Raw genomic sequence first — 24,418 nt, 5'->3', positions numbered from 1 at the left:
AGGGAGTAAACACCCATCTGCTTTAACTCTCACAACTTTGCAGAGAACTCTGGCAAATTACCTCTCCTGGTGGCTTTGTTTAGCGGGGCTTATTTTTTTTCCTTTTAAAAAAAAAAATCTGAAATTGATCTGTGAGCTTTCTGTAGGGCTCGTGTAGGTACACAAGAAACAAATCCAGAGGGAACCGCTAAGTATCTGGTATAAGGGAAGGAAAACAAATTGTTTCCTCCTTTTAGCAGCAGGGAGGTTATCCGCCTGCGTACAGGCAGGGTGGGGAAGCAGAAGTGGGGCTGCCTTGGTTGTCGCGCGATGGAGCAGTCGATAAAGCTGAACGTCACGTGGTGATAGATGAACGGCAGATTAATAGTTCTAAGCAATTGCATTATCTAATGAAAATTTTATATAATTATTTTATATAACTTTTTTGGCAGGTGGACCCTTAAATGGAGAGTATTGATTGCTGGAAAAGAGCCTGGCATGTCTGCTGCTGGGATTATTAGAGGAGAATTTATAGTAATTAATACCTGTGTATTTACATCATTTTCCAGGCTGCTAATTGTGTGAAATCCATTTGAGCTGTTTTGGCAGTGCTGGAGAGTTCATAAACTTTTTTTAATGTTTAGATTGGAAGTTGATTTTGTGCTGAGGTGTTGGGACTCTGCAGAGCTGCCTGTAACTCTTACGCCGCCGGCGGAGGAGAGGGCGGCAGCGTTCCCGTGCGGCGGGCAGGTCCGGCGAGGCTGGACCCTCCCGTTGCACCGGCCCCGGTGGCCTTCACGCTACCTGGGAGCTCATCTGGAGGGGACGGAAAAGAGAGAGGAACTTAATTTTCTTGATCTCTTCAGCTGCCTCTTAGCAGAGCCTCGGTCTGGCACAGCCCCGAAGGGCAGCCGGGCCGGAGCGGCCTCAGGACCGCCGGGATGCTCCCGCCGAAGCCACGGGCTCCATAAGCAGCTTCCCCACTTGCAACATAGGATGAGAGGCCTGGAGGGCTTGCAGGTTTGGGGGTCTGCAGGACGGGGCAGCTTCAAGTTGCAAGCGTGGCTGTAGGTACGGTATTGTGCCGGCGGCTTTCTGCTTTAGCCCCAGACTGCCGTGGGGAACGCAAATGTTTATTCCCAGAGTTTCGGAGGAAAAGCCTGCGCGCAGGGATTAAAACAAGGAGTTGCTGTGAAGCTTTTCAATAAGGACATTGAAAATACCTTCTTTCACCACCTTTCTGGCCTGTACCAAATCCAGAATTGCAGGAGACCAAAGCAGCTTAACCCTTGCGTTGAATTTTCCGGCTGACCAGCCGTCGGACCGGCGCGGTCGGCGCGTGCGCGTGCGTACGTGAATGCACAGTGATTCTCCGTCGGATAGCTCTCATCTCTAAACACCTCTCGGAGTCAGGGGAAGTGCTAGTTTTTCAAACACTTGGTTGTCAGCAGTTACTAGTAAGCCTTACTTAACTTCCAGGAAGTTTTCCTGTGTAACCCGTCGGTACACACACTTGCATGCAAAAGCAAGCCTATTCTTGTTTAGTCTGTCTTACACCTTTCATTTTTATCCTGCCCCCCCCACCACCTTTTTTTTTTTTTTCCCCTTTAATTTGGTTGCTGTGAAATTTTGCAGCGCTGCCAAGTTATTTCCTTGGGATATATTTAGATAAAGCAAGATCAGCAGAGAGTGATGTGTGTTTGCGTAAGGATGTTTGTAAATGTTAGCAGTAACACTGTCAGGATTGTGGAGCAGATGTCCGTGAGATGCTACCAAGATCCTTATTTACAAACTTGTAAATGACTGAAGGGGTTTCCTTCCCGGGGATAAGGGGGCCGCCTACTTAAGAGATTAAAATCCTATTGTTTTGTGACTGAAGCTGCTCTGGTGGAGCTGCTGTCTCAGATTATCCTTTACAAGGAGAAAAAGCTCTGTATTAGCTTGAAACACCATTGAACTGTTTTGCCTTTTTTTTTTAAAGCTCAGGCTTCAAATGTGAAAATAATGGCGTTGGTTTTGTTTCCTTTTTTCTTTTTTTGTGGGGGTGGGGGGGATGTCACCCGGTGTTGCTCGTTCCTGGCTGAGCCATAAACTGCTGCTTTTGTTTCCCAAAAGGGGGTTTCCTTGTTGCGTGGCTCTCGGTGCATTTTAAGCAATCACAAAAGTCTTGTATATATTACAAGTATAATTAAGTTAAACTTGTATTCACCAAAAAGCATCCCTTGCAGCAAAATTCAATGTCCCAAGAGAGTGATATTAATGGCATTTGGGTAGAGCGTATGATTATACTGCAACAATCTTTTCTGAATCTGTTTTGTCTTCTTCTACCAACGCACAAAGCTTTGTCCCAGGCTTTTTTTCTTTCTTTCTTTTTTTTTTTAACCTTCTATCATCCTAAAATAAAGGAAAACCAGTTTGTCTCCTGGAGCCTCAAGCCCAGTGGCTTGCAGTGGAGAAAACATCAGCCTCCAGCTCTGTGCTGAGGTGGTTCTGCAGAGTATCTCAGCTCCCTCTTCTTCCGCAGTTCGGTGGCTGTAGGTATGATGTGCTCTGAAAATAACATTAGTGCCCTGCTGTTAGCAAGTGGTTATGGTTTGTTTGGAGTTAAGGCAGCAAGCCGGTTCTTGGAAGAAGTTCTTCCACCATTTTTTCTCCCATCTCTGCTCTTCATAGAGTTGAAGACTTGGTCTTGAACCTGTTTGAATCAACGCAATGCCAAATAGAAAGGGAGGTTTATTTTCGAACTGTCAGGGATTAGCTGGAGCCGCGTAGGACCAGCAATAGCGACCTGCAGGCACCACTGAAGTTGCTAATCTCTTGCACGTTCTCTTCATTTGAGAACGTAACTGCAACCTGCACACGCTGGTAGGGTTAGAGTCAAACTAGCCGTATTTAAAGCTTGCGTGGAAATCAGCTGCAGTTCTGTGACGGACGGCGTGTGCTGGTGTGCACACAAAGCAGCCCCCGGGCTGGAAGATCCCTTTGTAACGGAGAAGTTTTCTTCTGAAGGTGAAGCTGTTTTTAGCTCGGAGGTTTATTGATGTGGAAATAGAAAGTTGTGAGTAAATTGGGCAACCATTGGTTTTACTGTCCTTTGCAGCTTAATTTTTAAGTGTTCTTCCAAGGAGGCAGCAACCTGTTATGAATCTTTACAGTTGCAAGGTATTAGCACTATATGAGAAACAGTAAAACATCATTACTATTTCGCAAGGAGACTCTTTCCAAGGAGGTTGGTGCCTCATTTGCAAAGGGCTCTTCTTTCTTTCTCCTGTTGCTTCTCACACCTCCTCCCGGTAGGGACTTTTGAAGGTGTCGGCACGATGCGGATATGAAAAACGGCAGAGAAGGCTTTCAAGTGATGTGATTTGCAAACGTGGGGCAGGCTGCGAGGCGCCGCAGCGGGCGATCTGTGCCTGCTGGGAGCGGTTCTCCTGCCCCGCGCGTGAATGGACGTTGGGCAGAGCCGCTGCGAACGCGCTGCAGCGCTTAACGTAACGAGTCGCGGTGGCCTCAGGCCGGCCAGCGCACGCTGTCATGTGTGGTGGGCTTAAATTTTCTTTTTTCTTTTTTTGATTGATGCAACACAGATGCTACCACCAACCCAAAGATGGGACTAATGCAGAAAATCATCTGATGTTTAGATCTGTATGAAATGGTCAACATACTGTCATCCTCTGACATTAATCAGATTACTGTGAGGTGTGGGAGTGTTCTATTATTAAATTTAAAACCTCGCTGTATAAGATGAAGGCAGCTTTAATGAGATGAAAAGGCTTAACTGGAGTCCAATTAAATTCAGTATTACCTGTTTATGCGGGCTGCCTAAGTCCTGACCCACGCACTGATTTCTTTCTCGTGCTCCAAAGCCTGTGCTGTAGGCAAAGAAAATAAAAGAAAACAGATCGATCACCAGCGTGTCCTGACCACCTCTGAACACTTGCGCTGGAGATGTGAACTTGTGCCGGGTGGCCCAGGGCCAGGTTTTAAAAAAGGCACATCAAGATGATGCACGTAAAGTGACTACGAACCTGTCAAACGCTGCTTTCTCACTTACGATGACTTTTGGGTAGCGGCTGCCGAGGCAGCGGCCGTCCGCCAGCGCTCCGTGCTGCTCCCTCGCTCCTCTGGGGCCGCGCGGTGGGAGACGCGTCGGAAATCCTCCGCTCTGCTCTTCCAGCCCGCGCGTAAAAGCGTTGCAGAGCACAGATTTTGGGGCAAGTGACTACTCGGTGTCTCCAGCAGGAATTAGGCAGGCAAGCCCGGCTCTCCCCATTTCGCAGAGCGTGCCAGGGGAAAAGGCGGGCAGCAGGGATCCCCAGGGGGAGCGGAGCAGCCGGGAGCGGGGTCCAGCAGCCCTCCTCTAACAGCCAGGCTGCTTTCCGTGAGGAAATGCGTTAACTTCATTAAACTCCCTTCACGGTCCGTGGGACACGGGGACACCGGGTCAGGGAGGAAAGGAGGGGAAGGGATGCCACCGCAGTCTGGGAGCACCTTTCGCATTGCGAGAAGAGGAGAGGGAATCGGAGCGGGAGGGAGGTGAGTCTGCACCCTTCGGGGTCCCGGCATGCACCGCTGGGCTTGTGGCACGAGAGGCGGCCGGAGAGGAAAAGGGAAAGAACATCCTGAGCCAAAAGAGCAAATGTTCGGCCATCCTCTTTTTTTTTTCTTTTTTTCTTTCTGTGTTTTCTTTTTTCCCCCCAACATAAGGTCTCCTCTCAGTGCTGTTAAGATCCTTGCTCCTCCCTGTCTCGTTCCCCCAGCCCATCTGCCAGGTTGTGCAGCGAGGCCAGGGCCGCCTGTTCCCGGGATGCTTCCCACGAAGGGGAAGCAGTCCAGCAAGGGGCGAGGACCAGTCAGCTACTGGGCCTCGCATCCCGCTGCTGGGATTCGCCGCTCTGAGGGAGCTTGGGTCCCATTTCTGCAGGAATGGGCTGTTTCTGCAGAAACGGGCTGGAGAGGCGAGGACCCTGCTCCTGAGGGCCTCTCGTGGTGGTGCGACTCATCCATGGTGGGGTACCCAGGGCTCTGGGGGTTTTGTGCTCCTCTGCTGGCTGTCAGCATCTTGTCACCAATGTTTTGAGGTTTTAAAATATATATGTGTGTGTTTTTGGTGAAAAACAGCCCCTGGATGTCGGGGTAAGCTCTGCGCTCACCAGAGCAAGTTGGCTGTGTGCACAACTCACAACCGCAGCACCCCGAATGTGTAGTAGAGGAATCGGCTCAAATTTAACATAGCATAAATATTGCTGGTACGGACTGGGACCTGTTGGACCTCTCTCCTGCTGGGAGAGGGGAGCGCTCGGGATATCGGCAAGGCAGCCTGGCCTGGCGGGAGCCCTGCGGATCTGTGCAGGGATTGAGAGCAGACGGTGAGGAGCTGATTGCTCTTGCTCAAAGGAGATGTAACCTCCAGCAAATACAGGGAGCTCTTGGTCTGCAGCGCGCTCAGGCCACCTTCGCGCTGGTCCTCGGTAGGCTGGCTCTGCGGGACGGCCCTAAATTTGTCCAGGCGAGAGCTGAAGGTGTTGAAAATGAAGAATCAGTGTGTTATCCAGAGGGTGAACAGTGGCTTGCGTTGAAGCTGCGCTTTGGGAGAGTCGTGGCTCACCAGCTTCCCAACTTTGGCTTCTCAGGGATGGCTCCTTTTTGGCAGGTATTTATTTTCTCTATGAAGTAACCAATTACCCAAGTGACATGACGCTGATGTGGGCTGGGCTGAGACTTTCTGGGGCTATCTTAAGCTACCTAAACGCTGGAAGGCTTATCTCGGGGGTTGTCAGAAACCACAATAGACCCATCGGCAGATGCAAGCCGAGGTGTGCGGAGGTTGAACTACTTAACCAAAGATTACAAGACAAGCGGTGAGCGGGGCTGGAGGGGACCCACGCGGCTCAGCTGAGCCAGCGTCCTTACCCCCGCGGTGGCCGGCCCGGCCCGGCCCGTCTGTGGAGCAAGGCTCGGCGCGGGGCGGAGGGCGATCGCGTGCAACGGGGCAGGATTTGGCCCGCGAAACTCTGCTAGGTCTTGCTGGTGACTCATGGAAAGATGCAAAACAGGTCTCGGGTTGAATTTGCCGTTATTTAGGAGGGGCGAAGGGAGGGCGGCAGGAAATCCCTATGGGCTGTCAACAGGGAGGGAGTCACCAGAGCCACCACCACCTTCTTTTCTTATCAGATTTTCACATCTAGAAAGATTTTAACTCTGTGTTTTTTAAAAACACCGAACCCCGGCGGGGTGCGAGCACCCCCCCCCCTCGCCGCCCGGCCAACAACAGCACGAGCGGAGAGGTTTCCCCGGGGGGCGAGCGGCGCTCCCGCGGAAAGGCTCCCCTCCTGCCGGGGTCGGTGCCGGCCGGACACCCTCCCGTCGGCCGGCTTCCAGCGCCGGGTGCTGACGCGGCGGCCGGGCTGCGTTGCCGCCCCGCAGGAGCTAGGGCCGGCGAGCGGCGGCTGGCATCGCCCTGCCGGGGCTCGCGGGGGTTCCCGCCGGCGCCGGCATTCCCGCACGGGCTCTGCTCCCGGCCCTGCCGCCCGCTTCGGAGGACGGCGTCGCGGGCGGGCGCCGTCGTTAGTTTTTGGCAGTGGCGCCGGCTCGAATGGCTTCCTCGCGCACGGGAAGGCTGGTGTTTAGTACCGCCGCTTTCCCTGCTGATATGCTGTTCCAGTTAGCAGGGTTTCTGGCAACGCAGCCAAACGGCACATCTTTTTTTCCTGCTTTTTTTTTTTTTTTCCCCTTTAACCTGATGTCAGTGGGCCTGCATGAGTGGACTCCTACAGATAATTTAAGTATCCGGCTTCTAGCTGTGTTGTTTTGTCCAATTTCTATTGCATTCTGACCTACATCATTCTTTATTTGCAAAGCTATACTTGCAGGCAGCAGTAATAAATCAATTAATGACTCTGATGAATCGTTTAATGGCTGACAAAATAACACTACAGTCAACAGCTTGGATCTCTACAGCAGTACCAGAAGATGCTGGTTGACTCAGGGTAGGGAGACGAAACAGAGACTGTTAGCTCAATTAGTGCAATTAGTGTGCGATTTAAAGGCTTAGACGGCATCTGCTGGCGTACCAAGTTGGTGTGTTAACTGAGTGTCTAGGTTTGGAAGCGAAATGCAGTGATCCAGATTGTCATAATTCTACTTGCTTGCTTCCACTAAAAAAAGAAAAAAAAACCCAGCGTATGTGGGAAAGCTATATATATTTCCCACATATATACATATATATATATGCCTCAAGAATTGCGTTTTGTTTCCAGCACAGAACAAATTTACCATCTAATAAAATGCAAATGAGCATGCATACTGGCTGTGCAATAGCTGTCACAAAACTAGCCCCCCTGTAAGGAGGTGAATTATCCAATTCCCACTCAAGTTGAATGCCAGTAATAAACCCAGCCCAGGAGCACGGAGGGATTTGAACAATCCCAGGAATCGCAGAATGATTTTAGGAACTGGATCCGTGACCTTTTCTCTTATTCGTCAAGGTACCGTTTCTGGAAATCGCTTGATGTGCTGTCATCTGGCACAGGTTCCGTGTTGCCACTGGAGCAAAAATGAATTTTGCATGGCAATCAGGAGCCTTATTTAGCTAATAAGCAGATGACTTCCTCCCTCCCTCCCTCCCCGTTCTTGTCCCGCTACCGTGGTGGGTGCTGGTCTGAGCGCGGTGCGCCCTACCTGGGTGCTCGGAGCCACCTGGGCCCGCAGCCTCGGGATGCTCCGGCTCCGCTCTCGCCTGCTCTGGGTTTCAGCACCGGCAGCGATGTGAGTAAGTTACTGTGGCCAGCGAGGTTTTACCACCCAGAAGTGACTGTCAACGTGCATGTAACAAGATGTGATTTGCCTAATACTGCGTGTTTATTGGGGTTGGCAAAGAGCTTTTAACATAACTAGACAAATAAAAACAGCATGTGATTATAATGCGATAATGAACGCGGTGGCACAAAAGCCTTCCCGGTCTTGCGCTGTACAAATGCTGCTGGGTTACCTGCTGTCCCTGGCACCACCTCTGCCTTGCTAGTCCGTCTCGTGTCCTGCGGTAGCAGATATTTTCCTGTGTTGCAAAAGGGTAAGGAGGTGCCTTCTGGGGAGCTGCTTTTACAGATCGAACAAAGCGTAAAACACCGCCGAGCTGCCGGACGTTGATTCCCGTCGTCTTTGGCTCTGCCCGCCCGTGCCAAACCCGGGCTGCAGCGGATTCCCCGCCGCGACGCGCCTCCGTCCCAGCAAGCGTCCTCCCAAAAGCAACGCCCAGCGCAGAGCCCCACGCGGGGCGCAGCCAGGAGGTGCTTCCCGCGGTTCGTCCCTCCGCAGCCCCAGCCCGCGGGTCAGCCCGTCCCTGCCGCAGCGTTTCTTTCCACGCCGGTGTAAAGCGGAAGGGGAGACGGCTGGCGGGACTGCGGAGCAACACCACCGCCTTCGGCTGCCCGGCGTTTATTTTTAGGCCCTTAAATATTTGCCCTGCCTTTTAGCACGTTGGCAGCTGTTAAAGGCGCTTGACAAATCGCCTCCAGTGGCAGAACGTACCCCTCGATCCCGAAAGATCCCTTTCGGGGGATTTCTGTCCCGAGAGCCCGGCCCGTGCCCTGCCGTCACGTGGGGCCGTGCCACATGCACCCGCGCTTTGCGTCCCCTCCGCGTGAGTCTTCCCCGGAGCGCTCAGCACCAACAGCTTTCCTGGCACGTTGTTTTCTTCCAAGTCGTAGCTTCTCTCCTTCTAAGCGGCTCTTTAGTCTGCTCTCTGCTTTTCCCCCACTCCTGGAAGCCCCCGTCGAGCTCGGAGAAGTTCGTGGCAAGAGGTCCTCCACCAAAGAGCCTGCAGTTGAAGTAAACCCGTTGGGTGCAGCCGGCAGAGGGAATGAGCCCTATTTTTCTGGGAACCCGGTGCTGGAAGGCTCTCCGGGTTGGGGCGAAGGCTCTCCGGGTTGGGCGCCGTCCTCTTCCTCATCCCGCAGCCCTCCCAGACGTGAGCCTCGGTGGAAGGCGGCACCTCGATGGTGGAGCCTGACCCTGGCCGAGCGGCTCTCGGCCGTCGCGCAGGGCTGGGTGCGCGGCAAGGATTCGGCGGTCCGGGTTTGTCACCGGCGTGCACCCGGTGTCGCTTCGGTGCCTCTTTCACTGAGCGTTCGCCCGTGTGAAGCGGTTTTGTCGAACCGCAGCGGCGCATCTGTCGTTTCTCCAAGGCAAAAGGTGCCTTGGTGTTTACCTTAGCGGTGGTGATGGCGAGGAATAAAAACGAAATAAAATGTCGTTTTTGCAGCCTTGTAAATCATTCATCGAGGACTGACCAATTTGGCTCCCATCCGACGGTATGCTCAGGGCACTCGTGGGTTTTTAATTATTGAATTCTGCCAAGTGCCACATGTGCAAGGAACTTTAAATATGCGTTTACACTGCAAACGCATAGGTGAGGTTGGGGGTGTTTATCGTGGAAAAATATTCTGTGGTTTTGTGGAAAAACGTGCATTTGCTTAAAGATTTTCTTTGGCTGCCTTGCTCTCCTTCCTCTGCTTCCTATTGCCGAGGGAAGGTGGTGTGCAACGTACTTTGGTTCAATACAAAGGCTTAAAAGCTGTATCCGTATATCAAACCGAGGGTCTTTTTGCACCCAAAGTGGGGTGAGCTAGTGCGTGATTTTTAGCCACTGTACGGGGCAGTTTTGTTGCCGTGAGTGCTGAACACACCATGCCGATGTTGGTCTAAATTTTGAGTTACCTTCCTTGCACAGGGTCAAACCTGCACTTATAACACCTTTGCTAATCACGGTGTAGTTCTCCCACAGCGTGTTTGGGCCCTGGAATACCCAGATATGCGAATGGCATTATTCCAAGCTGGTTTGGGATCTGTTTCGCTTTGGGAGATTCCCCAGCAAGGGATTATGGTGTGCTGGAAATCTCTTGAAACCATAAAATATCACCTTGGCAGCTTTATTGCAATGCTTTCCTCCTTTGGAGGGAAGCGTTTTGCGTGATAGAGGGTTTAATAAAGGAAATTCTAAATGGACTTGCTGCAGTTTGGGGCTTGGTCTTATATATTTTTGCATTAAGAACATTCATCTGCTTTGCAGAGAAACTGCAATATGTTCATGGCCTTGGATTAAGATTTGGTTTTACTTTTATAGCTGACCCACTTGGGGGGATGGAGGGAGGGGGAGAACTGGGTTCACTCCCTCTTCTTTCTATTTTTGCTGCTGTCTGAGTATAAAAAGAGCCGGGAATGGGTAGGCTTATTTTTGCTGCCAGGACTTTTTTTTATTAACTGTAGAAACACTCAGATCTGGCTGTTTATCTGGAGAACTCTGCTGCTGATGGCTCCTTCTCGCAGCCCTTTGGTGGGCTGCGCGCAGCCGAGCTCCTCTCCGGCAGGGCAGATGCGGGAGGGCAGAGCCCCTGCCCCGAGGAGTGGGGAGCTCGGGGACAGACCGGGGGTAGCGCAGGAGCCCTTGATGCCCCGTCCAGACCCAGCCAGAGCTTAGGCTGCCCTCAGTGAGAAATACCCTTCTTTTAGGGAAAAACGCACCGCGTAACCCCGAGGAAGGCGTGCGTCAGCAGTCAACATAACCCAGACCTCGGCTTGCAGCGCTTTCTGGCCTAGAAGAATGAGATTCCCAACCAAATTTTGGGATCCCTTCTTGGCAAAGCTTAGGAAAATAATCCTTCGATTTCCAGGCTGGTCAAGACTCGACATACGGGTTTATCTTGTCTGCTCGCATCTCGCTCCGTTTTGGCTCTTGCCCTGTAAATTAGGGTAAACGGCTGGGATTCGCGCGGCCGCTGTTTGGAGCGGGCAGCGCCCTGTGCGCAGGTTTTCAGCGCGGTCAGGATGCCGCAGGCTTTGGGGCTAAAACCGAGCCCGCAGCCGAATCGCGCTGACCCAGTACGCTCGTGGGATTTCTTTTGCGGAGCTGGTGGATGCGAGCAGAGGCAAAGGGCGCTGCTTCGGCTCCGGGTGCCCAAGTTCGTCGCGGAGCGTCCGGGAGCGGGCAGGGAGCAGGCGGGAGCGGCGGGTCTGGCTCAAACCCAATTAGCGTTGCCCAGGCTCTCTCCAGAGCTGCCCTGGAAACGCGCGCTTGCTTGTCTGCAGGTAAACGCAAGCACAACTCTTCGGAGGTCTGGGGTTTTTTTTTTTTATTGTATCGCTTCAGGAGCAGAAGTATTATTCCTAACCCAGAAGGGACGTTTTGTCAGCAGCGGTGTTCAGGGAAGATTTCTTTCCTCCTCTCCGGGTAGGAGACTTACATAATGCTGCTGCTTTCTCGGGGCTGCGGCTGCCAATTACGCGGAGCAGCAAGCTGGTTCAGCGCGCGCCGCTCTTCTTTTGACACCGGCGGAACCTGCCGAATTTAAACGAAGATCTGAAGTTTCCTTCCGCAGGTGAAAGGCCGGAGCAGAGCGGCTCGGCCGCCGAGAGCAAAGGCTCGCCTGTCCGCCCGCGCGGCTCTTTACGTTTACCTCCCGCCGTTATAAAAACGGTCGGTTCGCCCAGCCCAGCCGAGAAGGTGCCTTTTGTTTGGCAGCCGGCTCCGGAGCCGCCCTCCGCGCCAGCAAAACCGCTTTTGTCCACCAGCGTAATATTGCAGAGAGGAAGTAAATATTAGCACGGTTGCTAAGTAGGCGCGAGCGCGGCGGCCCGGCGATCTGCCTCCTCCGCGGTCCGGCCGGCGCCTCGCCTGCCCGAACCGAGGCGCGAGCAGCCGCGGGAACACGAGCCCGCTAACGAGCCCGTAACGCGGAGCGCCGGGGCCGGGCGAGGGGCCTGAGCGGAGAGGCGCTGCACGGAGGGAGCTGCTGCTTGGCAGTCGTTACGGGAGGCTGTTTGGAAAATAGTAATAAAAGCCTGGCATGCTTGTAAAGCAGGGGAAGCAGCTTCTCAGAGGGCAGAACCAAACAGCGTCGAAACGGCAAGCGCAGGGGGGTAGGGAGCGAAGGGGAGCTTTTAAGAAGCCTGCAAATGGCTCGTGCCTGAAATGACATGTCAGATGAGAGACCGGGATGGATTAACAAGGCTGCATGTCTGTTGAAATAAATAAATAAGCCGCGGTGTGATCCCCAGTTTTCGCACGGCCATCTTCTCCCTGGGCGAGCTGCAATTTGAGCTCGGCCTGTTTGTTAATGGCTAACGTAAACTGTGTTGCCAGAAGCGCGCCGGCCTCGCGGGGAGCGCTGCCGCGTGAGCAAGGGAGCGAGCGAGCGTGGGTGCCGGGTCACTTGGAAACCCGGAGCAAGCGGGAAAGAAATAGGAAAGCGGGCGCGCGAGCTTCGGCTCCGGCCGGGCCAGCGAAATGGCGAGAGCAGAGGCTGGTGCCCCGCCGGCTCCGAGCATCCTTCGCTCGCTTCCGCGCTCCTGCGAAGCGCTGCAGGGTCGTGGCGGTACCGTGCTCGTTGACTCAGTGCGGTGCGGCGAGGAGAGACGGCCTTTTTCTTCACTCCGCCTCAAAACCAACGTGTTTGTCCTGGTTTTGTTCCCCGCAGAGTGCAGCTGCCGCCCCGAGTCCCGTGCTTGGAAACATTCCCCCGAACGACGGGATGCCCGGGGGCCCCATCCCGCCGGGTTTCTTCCAGGTAGGCTGCCGCTTCTCCTGGTGCCGCTGGTGCTAGGGCGCACGCGTTTCCTTACGCTCTCCATGTCAGCACTGTGATTTTCCAAGGGGATCCTAGCCTAGTACTGTGCCAACATAGATGACCTGTGTATAAATAACCAATACTCTGCTGCTCTTCCACGTTTACTTTCTGTTTTTTGTGGCCTTACAGCAAGTTTATTTGTTGCTCGAAGAGGTTATTTGGTATTTACAATTGATGTTTTTCCAGAGCTGCTTGTTTTGTGTTTGGGTTGAGATTGTATTTGTTCTTTGGTCATAACAGACATGCATAATTGAAAACATTCTGGATTTTGATTCCTGAAACTTTTTCCCCCTCTGGTTAACCACTTGATTTTTTCCAAATGCAATCACTGAAAGCATTAACAAATGCTGGCTTAAGCTACAGCTACAGGCAGAAGCGGATTCAATGCAAGTCCAAATCACTGAACGCCATCGAGGCACCTTGTAAGAAAATACCTAGCAAAATTCCTAAAGTTTCCTTATTCGTTCGTTCTCCCACATTAAGCTCTGATTAAAGACGAGGTAAAGTATGTTTTGAGTGATGCTCACGAAGAGGATTTTAGCAAGCACTTGGAAAAGACGTTTTCAAAACTTTTAATCTGTTTTTTTTTTTTATTTCTTTTTGTATGTCACAATTGTGCACTAGTTTGTAGCAATGTAAACTGTTAGTGCATCAAAATCTTATTTCTTGAGGAATAAGCACTTGTTCGTGTAACAATTGAATGTTCAATGTAACAGTTGAAAAGTATTTGCAAGCTGCTTTTTTATCTGGGCTTGTGATTTGGATATGGGAGAAATTCTTGGGCAGTAGACAGGCGAACTTGATAAACTGCTTGTGATTTATTATGGCGATATCTTAGTGCAATCACAATTTGTGTGTGTATGGGAGTTAGGGAAGAGGGAAGGAGGTTTTTTTCCTCTTTTTAGAGAGATCCCATTTCCTGAACATGCTTATGACAAAATAAGACTATCCGATATTGATTGGTAACCCTAAAACAGGCTAATCTTGTAGCGGTGCTCTGCGACACGGGCTGAAGTGAACAGAAGAGATGCTATCTCGCAGGTCATAGCTGCTGCCAGCAATTCAAGTGCCAAGTTGCTACTTCCAAAAAGCGTGTTTCCAAAATCCTGATCTCATCCTGGTGCAGAGGGGACTGTCCTTTCAGGCGTCCCCGCAGGTCTGGGAGAGTCAAGGAACTAGCTAAAAGTTAGAGGTAGACTTCAAAATTAGGGGTTGGATTTAACGGAGAGGGGAAGATGAAGGGGAGGAATGGCGTTTGTGAGCGCTGCCAGCCGTGCCCCACACGCGCTATGGGTGCTTGATGCTTCCCATGGGCAGGCTTCAAGGTTGCCCCCTTCTCCTTTCTGGCTTTTCTTAGCGTTTTTTGCGCTGGGGCTCTGATTTGGGAACAGAGAGCCCATCCCAGCTTTTTGCCTCTCGTGCAGCCGGGCTGCAAGCTGGGTTCGCCCAGGGCTCCCCTGCCGTGACTTGGGTTGCGGGAAGGTGGGCTCGAAAGCAGCCTCTGTTTCTTATGAGCTTTGGTGTGGGCTGCCTGAAACCTCAGCAGAAACAAGGGGCCGTGCACGCGTCGTGCACCCGGTCCTTGCCGCTCTGGTGGTGCCGAGTGGAGATGCTGCCTCTTTGGAGCTGGAGGAGGGTGCCCGCCTGGCCGTGGCTCGGGTGAGGAGGAGGGAAGGGTGCCCGTGCACATGGGGAGGGGGCATGTGGCTTGCACATGGCGTCTCAAGAGATTGCCTTTCCTGAAAGCCCTCCAACATCTGTTTTTCCCTTCCCTACTCGGGGGTAGAGGGGAGGAGGGGAGAAGTGAAGTCCCACCTTTTACACAGTCTGAACATCACCCCCAGGATTTATTGTAGGCATTCAGCTCGTTCCAGCTTCAGGACGGGCTCGAGACGAGCTCTGGCTGAGGTGTGTTGGAGGCTCTGTGCTGAGCCGTTTGCAGCTCGAGGTTCATTTCTTATCTCTGTAGGAAATTAAAGCGCTGAACTTAAGAGGGCAAAACCAAAAAGGTCACAGGAAATGCAAAGGATTGAAACAGTTACGGTTCTTCTCCCTGACCCTTAATGTGCCAGCCGTGGGACTGGACGAGGTTTCCGGCCGTAACGGGAATGCAGCGTGACCCAGTTCAGTTGGCCTCCCGCACTGGGAGCCCGGAGAGTGGAGAGGGGATCGGGAGTTTGTGTCTCGTTCTGGCAATGCCATGCTGGCAGGCAGGCCTAAAACAGACCCAGGCATTGAGGCATGGGCACATCATTTTAGAGAAGGCTTTGGAAGTGGAAAAGGCCTGGTACCTGGGGGCAGAGCCTGTCCTGCGGTGTGCTGGCAACGTAGGGGAGCATCAAAGCGGGAGCTGTGAAGGGAGTGGTCCAACACAGCTCAGGTTGCTTCAGCGCCTGCTGCCGAAATCCTGAATTGCCACCTTTGGAGGTGCAAGTTCTGCAGGTTCGGATGTGCAACCCTGTTTGGCAAGGGGGAGAAAATGATATGGGCCATTCTTGGGAGTTGGTGGCCCCAAAAAAGCAAGAAATTGCTTGGAAGAGAAGTGGCTTGCTGGGAAGGGGAGAGGAGAGGAGGAGTGGAGCCCGCAGTGCCCCGTCTGGAGGCTGCCTGGTTGCGTGGAGAGTCTGCTCCTTCTCTTGGAGCTCAGCAGCAACCTTCAGGCTTGGGGCCAGAGGGAAATGCAGGCTTCAGAGTCTCTCCCAAAACCTTGTGCTTGATAGGAAAGGACAGGCCCTGGGCACCCTTCAGTTGTCTGAGCACGACATGGTGCCAGCAAACTGCAGCGGTTGGCGTGAGCCTGTACTCGGGACAAAAGGTTGCCCTGTTCACAGCTAGCGTGAGTAGATGCTTTTATTTAAATCTCCTTCTTTGTTCCTCTAAAATGAGCAAACAAACCCGTTGCTCGTCCTCCTAAAGGTCATCAAAGTCGTTTCTGCTTTTGTTTTGAAAGCCAAATTGATGCCCATTTGCAGATACCTCAGATGGATCTCTTCTGCTCCAGCAATGGGGAAGGGGGTTTACCAGGGAAATGTAGGTTATTTTACAGAAGGTAAAATAAAAGCTATTAATAGAAGTGTAAGACCTTCCTAATACCAAATAAATGGGGCGTAGGAGGTGGAGGAATGAGTGTGCGCACACCCAATAATCAGACACCCTCTGTGGCTGTGCCTTTTCTCCCAAATGTGAACTCGCTGCGTAGCTCTGTAACACTCTCTCTGATGAAATGGAAAGTTGAACATAAATCAATGTCTGTGGCTGTGTTAGCTATGCATCAGCAGTTAGTGCGCGAGATGCACCAAAACAAAGCGCCGGCTGGTCGGTGTTCCTACACTGCCCCCTAATGCAGAGAAGCCTCGGGAGCTGGGGAGGACGGTGGGATTTCTGAGTTTGGGGGGGCTTCCATTTGCCTCCATGCCCTTCAGAAGAAACACGTCCATTTACTAGGTCACAGTTACCCTCTCGGCGAGATGGAGACGAAGCTGGCGGCGGGAGGCCACAGCGCTGCTTTGCTCTCCCAAGGTGGTTTTCAGGCTCCCATTTTAGCGTCTGTTGGTCACGCCATGGATGCCTTGCTAGTGCTTCTTGAGCCGTTTAGTTCGCTCTATTGAAGTGGCTTCTTTCTTCGTTGTGCAGAGCATTTTCCAACAAGGAACATAAGTAAACAGAGCCAGTGCAGGCATTTTACCATTAGTTTTATTTCATGTGAGGTTTAGGGATACACATCTGTCCTGACTCTGTAATAAGCTGAGCATTGCTCTCACTTGCTCATGGGCTCCCAGCCAGGGGTAGCCAGGCTGCTCTTGCCCCTCCGGTGCTGTTGAGCCACCAAGGTCTCGTCCAAGGACTGCTGCAGGATGCCACGCTCACCAGCTGCAGCTCTCTCCATCAACCCGCCCCGTAGGGAGGAACGGCTCTGGCAGATGAGCACATTTTCAATCACGCGTTGGAGTGGCATCTCAGCGTTGGCCTGCCCTTCATCCAGCCTGCTGCCATCGCCCTCCCTGCCCATCCTGTCTCCCAGCCTGGAGTTGTAGGAGATCAGCAGGCATCCCTGGAAAGGTGTCTTTGAACAGACCAGTAAGGTTATCCACAGATAATGAAGATGGCAAAGTCAGGGAAATGGGAAGGATCCCATTTCTTTCTGCTCCCCCCTCAGAGGCCACCATTTTCCCCCATTAGTCTCGCTGTGCTCGGTTTTTCTGTTGGAATTGCAGCTTCAGGTGAGGCAGAAATCTTTGCAATCTGATGTTATTCACATGAGATTTGCTGCTGCTCTGTAGACTCCTAATTTTAGCAGAAGCTCTGTGGACGCTGCTAGCCTTGTCTAGTCCCTTCTGCTGCTTCTGTGAACCAGTTTCTGGGAGACGGCTCAAGAACTGCAAGACAAACTTCCCTTTCTCTGAGCCAAAGGGAACTTCACAAAAATCCCAGGAAGCAAATATAAATGCCAAGATGTATCCGATTTGCTCTCTGTGTTGCAAATACAATAGATGCCTTCCCAGAGCCCGCTGGAACAGGCGGGATGTGTTTGAGCTGTGGAGATTGCCGAAGCAGGGCACACGGTTCAGATCTCTAATGGTTCCTCTTGGGGATATCTTGATTTGAAATTCTCTCAAGTAATCTCTTTAGCCGTCGTTCAGCCAGCTTCCTGAGGAGTGTCCCCCATCGTGAGATGTGCTCTTTCCTCCAGCCGTTTCCACGTTTCCCCTCCCTGGGAAGGGTAATGTAACTCTTCTCCAGGGAGCGCTGGACTAAAAGATCAGAGTCTGCATTACTTCCCAGCTGTTCGCGACGAAAGCTGGCTTTGCGAGAAAAGGAGCGTGTTGTCCATCTCTGTTTCTTTTGGGAATAGTGCTCTCAACACAGCTTCCAGGGAAGGGATTTGCTACTAGAGAAAAGATTTACGAAACAGAAAGGTACGATTTAGAGCTTTTTGTAGCTGCTTCTCTTCCTCTGGAGACAGAGGTTCGGGGTTTATAGGGTTCTCTTCTGGCTGTGGGTAGTCCCATTTTCAAAGGTGGACCCTACAGCTCCTAAAAATGAGCTACCTTCCCTGAACACAAAGGCATTTGAACAGCGTCGCTGTTGACAGCTCTTTGTCTGTTCTAGGAAATGAAAAGCAACAGAAGCATGTACAGAGCTCGGTACTGGAGGCCAGCACAGTTTTCCTTTTCTCATGACACCTGAAGCCGTTTTTTTCCCGCTGCGGTGCAGCCAGCAGTCCACAGGAGATGGCCAAAGGCAGGGCACGCTCACCACGTAAATGTGTTAGCAAGGAAAGCAGCCAGGAGAGCAACAAACCATTGTGTGCGCAGCGTTAGGCAGTGTCAGTGAATCCAGCAGCTCTTCAATATTTACACCAAACCAGCCAACCCTGGGGGACGACAGCCTAGTTGTTTTGGAGAGAGATGAGTCACCTTCTACTGAACTGGGCAGAAAATCATTACTTTGACCCAAGCGAGTGATGTAGCGGAAGAGCGTGATTTGCTCTAGGAGAGGCTGCTGGCTTTTCCTGGGGGAGCGAGTGGTGCACGCGTTTGGAAGTGGACTGCAGATTAATAGTGTGGATGAGCCTGCGGTGCCTGTTTGCAGGGGTCAGGCAGGACCAACCAGCCCAGTCCCTCAGTGGGCTTGTTTTGGAGCTGGTTTGTGAGCTTCGTATTTCCCCTGTAGCACAAACCCTGTAAGAGTGGGTGGAAGCTAGAGCCAGACTGATCTCGAAGGGCTGGTTACACCACTCCTAATGCTATAAGCTTTTCTAGCCCTGCTGGGTTTTCTGTTATAGTGCAAGGCATGTGCTCTACAAGTTTTGAAGGAACATGGCTTATGAAAGAGAAGAAGGCTGAAGGAAAGAAAAAGCAAGTGTCAGAGAAAGTTTCTCTGGAAGTTTAGTAGGATGCCCAAAGCTTTTGTAATGAATGTCTGGAGCATATGGTGGGATTTGCAGTCAACTTTCTCTCGGGCGCTCCATCCAGATGGAGGTGACTGTTCTTGGCTTCAGCTGACATGGGTTTGTTTCCTGAAGAGCTGTGTTTAACATATTCCTTAAAATCAGAATTCTGCACTTGGAAGCCCCAGATGCAAGAGAGGCAGATCTCCTGCCCACGTCTCCCTTAGTAGGTCTTCTGGGGAATTTGGCCAGCGTTAACGTTTCATTACTTTCTCCGAGAAAGATGCAGTTGGGTCTTCACCCAGCACCTTCTGCCTTCCTGGCGTTGTTGGCCTCCCTCGCAGTCAGCGTGCCCGCCAGCCAGTTGGTTTGCTGCGGAGAGTCCCAGCACACGACATGGCCAGGGAGGGCCGGGGCAGGGTGGGCTTTCCTGCTGTCACCCCTTCCAAAGGCCAAGTCCGTTATAATCAGATGACCCTTCCTCTATGCTCTTCTGCCAGCACTGTTCTGGTGGGGTTCTAGGCAGTGCCTGTTGCATAATAAAACTGAAACCATATCTGATATAGAAACAGTTTTGGGCTTTGGTGGTAGACTTGGGTGCGTTGCAGCAGCTCAAAGAGGCTTTGAGGGTCGGACTTCAGGAAGGGCTGCTCTGTGGGGCAGGGAATTTCTTCTAGGAAAGTGAAACTTGTAGTCTGTGAACCAAAGCCTGGCAGAAGTCTGCAAGTGGTGTCCTCCAGCAAGCTCAGAGCCGCCTGGATTTAGGTTATTAACCTGGGGATGTGCCAGTTGGTTGTAGAGCTCTTCAAGCACTAAGTGCCCATTAAGTTTCTTACTGGATCCTCAAATTATTGCGGGCCGGTGATTTTTAGCAGGCGTTGTTGCGAGGCTGCCAGAAAGCGAGGACACCAGCTGGTGGGTACCAGCTCGCTTGTGCCCTGCGAGATGTGAGCAGCCCTGCCGGGATCTCCCCGTGTGCCCCTGGATTGAGCAGTGTGGAGGCTATGACAGCGGAAGGTGAGAGCGGAGCCATTTTTACGTTGTTTTTCTTTAAACTCGTGGAGCACACAAGTTTTAGCTCCAAAACCCTTCCGAGGGCTGGAACAACGGTTTGGTTAGCAGGACTGGACATGGGCTGCGGAGGTGGAGGAGCCAGGCAGGCGCCCCGGGGACTCCACTTAAGATGGTACGGGGGTCACACGTGGAGATGTGGCCAGGCTATCGGCCGCAGCCACCTGAGCACGCGAGGTGGACGGCCTCGTCTGTATTGCAAACCTTCCCGTGTTCAGGGAGTGTTTTTTAAAAGACCTTAATGCAGTCCTGCTAAGGAGAGTTTTGTCACAGTGATGCTGTGGTGGGTTCTTTAAAACAGATTTTCTTGTGTCCGTTAGTGACCACGGGTAAAATTTTCCAAAGAGGCATTAAGGACCCAAGTCACATTTTCAGAAGTGACTTAGAAGATGATTTAGTAGTAGGTGAGAAGCATGTTAAACGCACCAGCCCTGCTGCCTTTGTAGAGGATTAGTGCCTTGCTTTTGCTCTTAAATCAGCCGAGGTGCCCCAGCCAGGCACCCCGCAGAGGACGCGTGCCCCTTTTACTCTCTGAGGGCAATTAAATTAAAAAATTAAAAATTAATTAATCTTTACTTAATGTTCATTTAATTTATCTTGGTACGTTCTAACGCTGAAACCGGTAGGCAGAGAGAGACAGCTTTTAACATGCAAGACACTTTTCTGTTGCTACCTCTGAATTGTTGGTGTCTTGTTGCGTTGATGCTTTGCCTCCTTATACCAGTCTTCATTGTTCTGCCACCCCCAGAGGTACTTGAAAATGTTTTTAAATATCAAAACTCCACCATTAGCTGAAAGTATGTAGCCCATAAAACATGACCCATTTGTGGTGAATTACTCTTGAAACATAAATTGACACATGCAGAACTATGATCGCTAGTGCAATTTTCCATGTTTAATATTTTACAAGAACTTTGAGAAGTTGAGCTCATGAAAGACAGAGTGGAAATAATCTGATCACATGGAAACTCCGGTTATAAAGCAGCAGCAGCAGCAGCAAACTTCTGTCATCTAATAGTCCAAATTTGTCTTTTAAAGTCCCTGTAGTAAAGAGGAAAAAAATTAAATAGAGATGAGGTTGACAGGTGGGCTGGAAAACCTAGAGCTATCTGAAACAATTTCTTCTAGCGCTGCTTTAGATGTTTTGGTTTGGGGTTTTTTTTGAGGTAGCCAAAAGAAGGTAAAGAATAACCTTCCATGTAACGCATTAAACCAAAGCTTGCCAAAGCGGGGGGAAAGCTGATGTGAACAGGCGTCTCCAACGTTTCCTAGCACTGCTTCTCCGTCGAAGGCGTTTCTAGTTGACGTGGTCCGTGGAAACGGGGAGTTAGCATAAATGCATACGGGGCTGTCTGCTTGGGTCTGCAAAGAGCCTGAAACCACAGCTCCAGCCTGTAAACTTGCCTCCTAAGATAAATGCTGAAGTGTTAAGTGGGCAGGCACTCGCAGCTGAAATGCAGCTCTCGGTCGTGTAACCTCGGCAAATATTTACGGAGGTAGCAGCATCCAGAGGCTCTGCGTGTCTGACCGAGAAGTACATCGTGCATCTGAAGCGGGGCCGTGGCCACGCAGAGGGCCGTGCCGTGCCGCCACGGCGGGTTTCTCCCCCGCACCATGGCTTTAGTGGCCCCAGGGTGGCAGGCAGGAAGTCGCGAACGTTTCGGATGCTTCTTGTTGCTGTTTTGAAAAAGAAGAAAACAAAACCACCGTTGCAGCTCCTCCCCTGCTGCGCTGCGAGTTGAGGGAGCGCGCAGCCTTCGCCGAGATGTTTGCACAAACTCTCCAGCTGCAGTTGCATTAGCCAGAAGTAGCTGTCGGGAGCATTACTACGGCGGGGTAGCGCGACCACGAGGAGCCTGTTTACTGCCCTGTGCCGCTTGCCAGCAAAATGCTTCACAAAGTCTTGAGTTTCCTGGGAGCGCGTTACTATTCCTCGCGTGCTCGCAGCTTGCACAAGGCCGTTACTGTCTGCGCTGTCGGGGAAGTCGAGAGGGTGGGGGCGGCCTGGAGTTTCTTGGCCAGGAATCAATTAACCACTGCTGCTCTTTGCACTCCGCTGTATTTTGGCAAACTGTGAACAGTCGGGGGATTAAGCGCGTCGTACGAGGGGAGCGAGCGAGGGTGTGCTTGGAAGCGTGCAGGGAGGATGCGATCCAAGACCGCTTTCCCTCCTCCACTCCCCTCCCCGTGAAGGAACTGGGAGACGTGAACTGCCATAAACCGCTTGCTGATCAGTCTTAAATGCTCAAATTGATCTCCTCTTGCCTTTAATTAATGCTAGCGGCTTAGGGAAAGAAGTTTTCTGCATGCTCCCGGTGAGGACAGGGATCTACCCCGCTAAGCGTGCTGGAGGCGAGGGCAGGAACGCATCCCCCGTCATGCATTTGAGGAGCACAAACATCTGATGCTCTCAAGATCTAATTGCTGTATGCTGCGGGGGGCGGGTGGTCCCTCCAGTTAAAATGCTGGTGTTTCCTTTATGGACGCTTTTATTCCAATTTCTCTAAAATAAACGCTGCTTGCTTCGAAGGCTTTAACTGCAGCTCCAAAATCCCACCTCCCAGTCCAGCCGAGGGGCACGCGGGCGGGAACATCTCCAGCGCCTGCAACGTGTGCTCACCCTACCCGCTCACCCGTGGCCTATGGAGCCCAGCTCTCCTCCGAGCCCGGCTCCGGGGCAGGGGGAAGATGTCGGCGATCCCGCGTGACTTGCGCACTACAAACTGCAGCAACATGTACGCTAACTAGAGAGAGGCTTCTTGAAATCAAAATTCAAAGTCGCCCACCTGGGGTGGTTTGTTTAACTCCCCCAAGGACGTGCTTGGTTTGGGAGGGAGGTGGCTGGGTTGGTACTTGGAAAAAATCGTCCTTGCTCCCTTCCTCCCGGCCGCTGCCGCTAACAGCGGCGCGCTGCGCTTCGGCGGCGGAGTCGAAATCTCTCTGAGCGAGAGGCGGTGTCTGTAGCAGGGACCTGCTGCCTCGCCGTCGGCCACAGGTGCACCGAATTTAGCCATTCACGGGGAGCATGGTCTGTGTCCAGGCGCAGAGGAGAATGACCCCGTGCAGAGGAAGAATTTGGGGGCTCAAAGCGCATGTTTTGCAGGACCTTTCTCCTTGTGGGTTGGTGGCACTGGAGGACCCTTGGAGAGTCCTGGCTTGCCCTTCCCGCTTTGTTGCGCTGCTCGTTCGTCCTTGCCCCTCTTCCCTGCCCCAAAGCCCGTAGCTGCAGTGCGCAGAAAGGACCTTGTTGGTAGGCAGAGCCTTGTTCACCCCTTCTGGGCTCAGCGCTTCTCTTGCGTATTAAAAACGGCGGGATCTGGGCTCTGGTTCTCTCTCTCAGCACGGGTGGTGGGTGACGGCTGCCGCTGGCTGACGAGGCAGAGGCGTTGGAAGCAAAACGAGCTGGGTGTCCGGCACGAGGTCGGGGACGCCCCGCCGGCCTCTGCGGGAAGGCTGCCTGGCTCGCGGCGGCTCCCTTCCCGCGGATCCGGCTTGGCACGTGCCAAGGGACGTGGAGGGAGAGGGTGATTGGACTGGCAAAGACTCCAGCAGGAGAGATGTCCCGGGACTTAAAAAGAGGCGTTTTTGCTTCTCCGGCCGGGTTGCGCAGGGGACGTGGAAGCGTCGTGGTCTCTTTGTGCCGAGGTTTGCACGTCCGGAGGAGCAGGGGCTGCTCTTGTTCGCCTCTTTGGAAAAGAGGCGGTGGAGCAAGTTGTGCAAATGGCGTGACTTCATTGCCATGACCACTTAAACTGTAGCTGGAAGACTGGCAGGAGGCTGTTTGTTTAAATCTGTTTGGCTACATCACTCTGCGTAACAGTTCAGGGGGAAAAAAAAAAAAATCCTCTTACTTTATTTACATTGCACTCAAGTTTCCGTAGTACAAAAGATTTGCAGGTGCAAATATGTCCTGCCTTCATTAACTTCCCCTCCCTTTTTAATTTATGTGATTTCAATTTTCCTTCCCTGTACTGTTAATTAGGGGACCCTCTAATCAGTACCATTATCACAGTGGTATTCATGTTTAGGAAAGCTGCTAAACAAATGCTTGCAAAATTGCTAAATGGCTAATTAATGTCTGTTAATTAAGAAAATTGCTCATGGTAACAAACCATGCCATTGCTGGCAGCAGCTAGAAGGCGAACACTTGTTGAAATTAGTAACGAGGCAGGTATAGAACATCTGCTCCCGAGCCTTTTCCTGGAGCGTGCCACTGCTTCGCATAACATACTTACAAAGCTTATTTGCTTTCTGTACCAATTACGCATTCTTCGACTCGAAAATACTTTTTTTTCCTTGTGTTAACATGCACCAGTCCATTCTTGCACCGAGCTCGCAGTTTTTCCAAGCAAACTTTCATTTTGTGCTTTAAAGGAGGGGGGAAAAGAACCAAAAAGTGGGCGTTCAACCCCAAAATGTCAGAAACTACTGCATTGCAGTGTTCAAAACCTCCATGAGCTAATCTTCCTTTTTTCCCCCAGACGTCTTTAGTATCGCTTTCCTCAAAAGATATTTTACTTGCACCATTAGGTAATTCATCTTGGGGAAGGCTATTGCATCCTTAAAGGGTAACCGTACAGCCCTGCATGTACAAGCGGCTGGGTTGTGCCGTCCGCGTCTCGGAGCCAACCTAGGCGTCAGGTTCAAAACGCCCGGCACGAGCGTGGCACCTGCTCCTAATCCCGTTTTCAGCCTTTGCCCTAGCTTTATGGTCTCGAGTAAACCGTGGGCCCTCAGGTCCAAAAGGAAGCCCTGGAAGGTGTTTCCTGCCTTCAGGAAAACATGGGAGGAGAGAGGAAAACATTATTTTTGGTTTGGGGGTTTTTCTGTTTTCCCCAACCTCTCTGATGCTCTC

General features: G+C 51.9%; 1 protein-coding gene across 5 annotated transcripts in view; it reads left to right on the top strand.

Annotated features, from left to right (window-relative positions):
* Positions 1 to 24,418, top strand: part of SSBP3 (single stranded DNA binding protein 3) — a 98,122-nt gene that overhangs the window by 59,701 nt on the left and 14,003 nt on the right. For 3 of the 5 annotated variants that reach the window (XM_067301289.1, XM_067301287.1, XM_067301286.1), the window contains exon 5: positions 12,453 to 12,542. The exons of the other annotated variants lie outside the window; for them this stretch is intronic. In XM_067301289.1, the coding sequence (XP_067157390.1) occupies positions 12,453 to 12,542 (90 nt within the window). The remainder of the gene's footprint in view (positions 1 to 12,452; positions 12,543 to 24,418) is intronic. 5 annotated transcript variants of the gene reach the window in all.

Source organism: Apteryx mantelli, chromosome 8 (genome assembly GCF_036417845.1).
Source record: "Apteryx mantelli isolate bAptMan1 chromosome 8, bAptMan1.hap1, whole genome shotgun sequence".
Taxonomy (NCBI): domain Eukaryota; kingdom Metazoa; phylum Chordata; class Aves; order Apterygiformes; family Apterygidae; genus Apteryx; species Apteryx mantelli.
This window is presented reverse-complemented; position numbering and strand designations above follow the sequence as displayed.